Here is a 5,998-nt window from a genome sequence, read left to right as displayed (position 1 = left end):
TGGCCGTATCCGCGGATTTCATCAGCATGAGCAGAGGGAAGCCCTTCTATGAGTAAGTGCATGAAAGGTTTCACGCACGAAAACACATTGCGCCCTACGACATGTACATCATTCAACCACGCAACGTGAGGTCGTCATCATATTGCTGGCACAGTATCCAGATCAGCGTCATCAAGTTTTGCAACTTGGTTAGTCAGCTCGAGGCAAGGTGGTCATTGCACGAGGACATGGACTGGATGGTAAGTTTTACTTCCTCTTGCTCAACTTGTTGATTGATTCATTCACTCAATGTTGGTCTACACATTATATGTAGTCCACATGCGCCGCCATGGTGTACCACAGGGCAGAGGGATAGCCATTTACGTGCACACACTGTTGGATAAAGTTGAAGGGGGAGTATGTGTGAAACGTCATGATCCGTTTAGGAAAAACTTGTTGGACATTTGGGATCTAGTCGAATTGGAGACATTGTTTGCATGCTATGTATGGACGGTATGTGTTATTTTCTACCCAAATTTTGCTAAATACCACCCATGTTGCATGAATTTTGCCCGGTTAGTTAAAATCCGGTTTGAAATATATGGCGTCCTCCTGCATCCTCGTCCACGGACTGATCCCCTGTCCGTTGACGGAAGTGGAAGAAAAATTGCGGGCTGCTGTTTGAGATGCTCTAAGTTTGAGGATTCTGTTAGCTCCACTTTTCTTTAATTCCTAATATTTGAGGAGGAACCTTTTGAGACACCGTTCATCAGATTAGAAGAACTCGCAAAAAAAAAAAACAGATTAGAAGAATGCCACTCGATCCACTCATCCAGATGGAAGATCATAACATGAAGAACGGCATTCGACCCAGAGGCGAGACTAACTAGACATGAACTGAACGCTGCTCATCTACTACCATCAGTCCAGCATTTTCCTTCGCGCACATACCAGCAACTCCGGCGTTTCTCACCATACACTCGCTCTAGCTCTATACAGATCACGGGCAAACACGACAGACACGCACGTATCCGCCTGAAGACGGTCATGGCGGCAGAAAGGGGCGGCGATGGTCATGGTACGGCGGCCAACGCACGCCTTCTCTCGTGCAAGGAAGCAGGAGGGGCGCCGGTTGCGCCAGGAACGTCGGGTACCGCTGCCCCGGCATCACCACCGTCAGGTCCGCCGCCGCCACCACGGCCTCCATCTGCAAACGCAGTGCAAAAGATAGATAATCATCAGGGATTGATTCAGGTTCAGGTGAGACAGCAACGCGCCCGTACCACGCACGTAGTCATGCAGCTACTGCAGACACGGGCGCGACACGACGTGTACGTCCGTCTTCTTGTCACCGCTGACACGGCGCACGTGAACCGGACGCACGGCCACGCATGAGCAGAGCACAAGCAAAGCAGCTCGCGGAGGCCAGAATCTTTCTTTACTCACCTTGGGCGGAGGCGGGAGCTTCTCCGGCGAGCCGTGGTCGCGCGGGTGCCTGCCGGGGTCCGAGTGCGGCGGCTGGGCGCGGCGCCCGTGGACGTCGCCGTCGCCGTCGTCGCGGGAGCCCCGGGAGGCCGCCCATCCGGGCTTGATGAGGTGCTCGAAGATGGCCATGAGGAGGAACATGGCGATGAGGATGGCGGTGGCGGCGAAGCCGAAGGAGATGGCGCTGGCGTTGGTGGAGGAGCCGATGTCCTTCATGGAGGAGGCGCCGTCGTCCCTCGCGTCGCCCGACGGGGTGGCGGCGGCGGCGTCCCCCATCCACGGCCTCGACTGCTGCCCCGCGAAGCTGCTCATGGCTATCGAGCTAGACGACCGATTGCTCGCTCGCACGGCTCCTCCGTGATCTTGGCTCGGTTCTTCAGTTGTGCTAGCTCCACCGCCTAGGCAGGGGAAATGCGGGCGCTGAGTTCACCGTGCCCTCCCTTATCTGCTCGCCATGCGCATGTGACGCCCCTGAAGACGCATCACGTTCTACATGTGAAGAGGTAGAAAACTATAAGAAACTTGCGGCACGGCTGGCACCTTCCACTCTATGACATTTGTTTTTTGCGTAAGCAAGATTTGGTTGGATAAGCACTCTGGTGTGGCAATCCGAACCAGGTGTCCGGAATTGGTAACTGCAATGCCATCACACCACGCACACGCATACTAATCACACTGCTATGGAAGAAACTAAAATGTAGAGTATCCTGTTTGTTTCTGTCTCTCATCAAGTCAAGAATAAAGCTGAAAAGCATACAGAAAAAAGAGAGGAGCAGGGAAGCAGAAGGACGGGCTGAAACCCAAGTAACAGAAGCAAGTACTCATTCTTGAACCCCGGGTAGTCGGGAACACCAAATTGCAGGCAAAAGAAGCTCACCTTTAGCAGTACTTCCTCCCTGCAGCAGCCAAGAAGAGAAGAAGCATCGACTGCCTGTTTGCCTGCGTCCAGTTCTCGAGCAAAATGCAAGAACCCTACAAGACGGAGGAGCAATATAGCTTGGAATTGGATATAGGACGTCTCTCTGTATCTACTTAAAGGGAGGAGATCTCAGTCGGGCAATGGTGGTGGGGGCGAGGGGAGGAGTGGTCAAGAGGGGGAGGAACAAAAGGAAAAGGTGGGAGAACAAAAAGAGCGTGGGCGGGCTTGGCCTTGGGGGCTGCCCACCTTCTTCTACAGAGATTCAACAGCCTGATGATGCACGAGACCGGTGAGAGGGAAGGCTGCTGCAAGAGAGAATGGTGCAGAAAAATAATCACAGAATCATGTTTGGGCCGGGCACCTCAAAATCAAAGCAGCGGCTCCTCATCCCCATGCACATCAACCACATGACCCTACGACCATTGTAGCGGATTGATTTGCAGTAGAGCAAAGCAGAGTAGAGGAGGAAGAAAGGAGATGGAAATGATACAGAAGGGGGCCAAGGGAAAGGCAAAGCTAGCAGCTAGAGAAAGGGAAAGAGGCGCATGAAAAGAAGTGTAGATGGAGGGTCTGGCCTCGGCCTCGCGCAGGATCCCCAATCAGATTTTGAAAGTCAGTGTCAATAATGGGGGGGCGTGTCAGGCGGCTCAGGTAAGATGGCAGGATTGCACTGCTGCTCCTGCTGGAGCGCGCCCGTTTCTATCTGCCCGGCACCGCATCTTGGCATGTGAAGTTGTGAACCGTGATGTGACACGACATGAGGAGGAGCAATTCACAAAGTGATTTCGTGCTTGCTCAGAAAATGGCAAGGCATTTGGAATGGGGGAGAACCAAGGAGATGAGATGGGATGAGGAGAATGGGGGAAGCAAAGCACATCCCTTTGCTTGCAATGGGAAAAAGAATGCCCCAAGGGAGAATTTGTTTGCTGCTACGGGGAAGCAAGAATATTATTTTGCAAGTGAATGTATGTGTGGTGTGCGGACGACAGGGAGGCGTGGCCTTTTGAGGCTCCAAGGCAGCAGGGGTCCTACTGCTCTACTGCAACCACATGACCATCGTGCACACACACACACTCTCTCTCTCCGCATTGAACCATTGTACACTCAATTGTACAGGCTGCTCTCCATCTGAATCCACTCCAACATCAGATGGTGTACTGATTTCCAGGATAAGCGCACTGCATGGTCTAATTATTGTCATCAGTGTGTCCATGATAACATATACATAATCTAATTACTAATTGAGCGTTTTAAGCAGCTCCACGGCGCAATGCCACTGGCCTATTTCCTAGCATGATGCATCAGCGTGCATGCATGGGTACAACGCAAGATAGGCTGTCTGCTGCGCGCAAAGGGACATGGCACGAGCCCGGCCACCTGGGCTGCCACATGAGACGGAGTACCCTTCCCCAACATGCCATTTAACTATGTCTGAGGAAGTAATTGTCCGGTACCCCTACCAGAGGCCGCCAACTCCTAACCAACATTCAACTAAATTTTGGATAACTTGTAGGGAATCCATCCAGTATATAAAAAACCAAATCTAGCTCTAGCAAGCTAGATGGAGTATGTTTTTCTTCTGGGTACCGTACGTGCCGTCAAGCCTTGGTCTTCGACTCCAAATTCTTCAGTTCCGAGGAAGAACTGTGCAGTAAGATAGTATTGTATACTCAGGCCATGCGTTCAGGTGCGCCAAATGGAGCATAGGATCCTCCCGGCAGGCAGCGGATCGGCCAAAAAGCTGCGTCAATCACCGGCGGAGCGGCTGAATCTACCTATCTCCCCCTGCTTTTCCGCGTGGTAGTCTGCAATGCGACGATCGTATCGCGGTGATCATCAGTGTATCTGTACGACGGATGCGCGGTGTCTACCGGTAAAAGCGAGTGCAACTATGATTGGCACGGCGACTTGGGTGATGTTCAGCTGGTGACTGATGATTAGCGCCCATGCGGCGAAATTACCTTCTGACAGCATCATTTTTTCCCGTGCAGACTTGCTTTCCCCTGCCCCCTCTCCCTGAGCAGCATCAAGCCTATCCCGGATAGAATAAGGGGAGGCCATTGTGTAATCTCATAATCTTGCCTCTAGAGCGAGCGAGTAATTGCAGGGACAATCAAAGTGCATTGTCCACTGCGTGCTAAAAACCTTTGCACTCCATGCTTTGGCCGGCGATCGAGGCCAGGAGGAGGACAAGGGCATCGACGACGGCGATTTGTTTAGTGCCACTGGCTCTCGATAACATACGCGTCCGTGCGTCTGCAATCCCCTGACCAGCTTCGCTAGCTTCTTGGAACTGTCGATCCCACGCAGTGCATGCGACTACCAGAGACTGGGAGGCAACGGCGTGGAGGAACGGAGCCCAATTGTATAAAAGCAAAACTTAATCTGGACATCTTGCTCCGGCTTTATACATGCTGCACCGCTGCTCAACGCAAGCAATCCTAATCACTCCTCCCTCCGCGGAAAAGAAAAATGAAAACAAAAAACACAAGCAAAATGAGCTACTACTAGTTTTGATGGAAGAACGGGGAAAAGGGGGAAGGTTCTCGACAGATAAGACGGGATTAACAATGATGGCCCAAAGACGATCGATCGAGCGAGGGCATGACAGACGGGACGTGCCAGGGAAAAGCCTAGACCGGATGGAGCCAGGGGAGATTAAACAACGAGAAATGTCACACGGAGGGGCAGCGGCGGAGGGAGTTAGCACTTAGCAGCAGACAGCGGGATTAGACTGGGTCGGTTGGCCATTGGATCGGTTCTGAATTCCGCGGACCCGATCATGTCTCCAGCGTCAAACCGACGATGATTAGATCTATCTGCTGGTAATGCTAGCTGCTAGCGTAGTGTGGCTGATAGTTTAGCGGCTAGCTAGGACGTGAGGTGCCAGAATATGGCAACGGGGAAAGAGCGGGGGTCCCGTGCCTGTCGCGCGCTGTTCTTGCCTTTTACGGGGAGCCGGAGATGGAGCCGCCGAGGACCATGTGGCGGGGCTGGCCGTGTTCCCTTCGGTGCAGGACTGTGGAGAAAGGAGACGAAAACGAAAGGAACGTGAAAGCGAAATGGCGGGAACGCACCTGCATGCATGGAATAGTTTGGGCGAGAGAGTCCGGCCTGGATGGATTCGGGCACCGTTGCTCTTGGAGGCGGTGGTCTGGTCTTGGCGCGAATGATAGCTCAACAGAACATGTTATATGTTCTTGCGGACTCCAACAAGTAAGTCGATATGTCCGAGTGGTTAAGGAGACAGACTCGAAATCTGTTGGGCTTTGCCTGCGCAGGTTCGAATCCTGCTGTCGACGATTTTTGTTTTTGTTTTCTCGCTTACACTTCCTTTCTGCCCGAATTCCATTGGACTACTCGAAGTAAATGCCCGCTCGCTTGGCCGAAAAATGAGGGGGCGGGGGCCGGGGCGGCGTATTAGGTATAGCAGGCCTAGGGAGAGTTCACCTTTTCCCTACAGCTAGGGTTTATCCTCCTCTCGCCGCCTTTGGCGACGTTGAGAATCTACCGTCTTTCCCCTCGATCTGAACTGACATCGGAGCCGGGGCTCCCAACCTGGTTTCGGGATCAGCTCTTGGAGGGGTTTAGAGTCTACGGGTCGCCATAGACACC

General features: G+C 52.8%; 1 protein-coding gene and 1 non-coding gene across 3 annotated transcripts; one reads left to right on the top strand and one right to left on the bottom strand.

Annotated features, from left to right (window-relative positions):
• Positions 1 to 783: 783 nt before the first annotated feature.
• On the bottom strand, positions 784 to 3,241 carry LOC125519079 (uncharacterized). Of its 2 annotated transcripts, none has more exons than XM_048683969.2 (3): positions 2,342 to 3,241; positions 1,426 to 1,953; positions 784 to 1,186 (listed from the first exon to the last, which is right to left on the bottom strand). In XM_048683969.2, the coding sequence occupies exons 2-3, from the start codon at positions 1,774 to 1,776 to the stop codon at positions 1,025 to 1,027; spliced, it is 513 nt and encodes a 170-aa protein (XP_048539926.1). In that variant the 5' UTR covers positions 1,777 to 1,953; positions 2,342 to 3,241; the 3' UTR covers positions 784 to 1,024. The 2 variants fall into 2 exon arrangements, with proteins under 2 accessions (XP_048539926.1, XP_048539931.1); XM_048683974.2 differs by having other exon boundaries at positions 1,426 to 1,935.
• Positions 3,242 to 5,603: 2,362 nt separating this feature from the next.
• TRNAS-CGA (transfer RNA serine (anticodon CGA)) lies at positions 5,604 to 5,685 on the top strand. The gene has a single exon. It is a non-coding gene; the product is annotated as a tRNA-Ser (tRNA).
• Positions 5,686 to 5,998: the final 313 nt, after the last annotated feature.

This window comes from Triticum urartu, chromosome 1A (assembly GCF_056163025.1).
Source record: "Triticum urartu cultivar PI428250 chromosome 1A, HENAU_Tu73, whole genome shotgun sequence".
Taxonomy (NCBI): Eukaryota; Viridiplantae; Streptophyta; class Magnoliopsida; order Poales; family Poaceae; genus Triticum; species Triticum urartu.
Note: the sequence above shows the minus strand (reverse complement) of the source record. Positions and strands in the feature narration are given on the sequence as shown.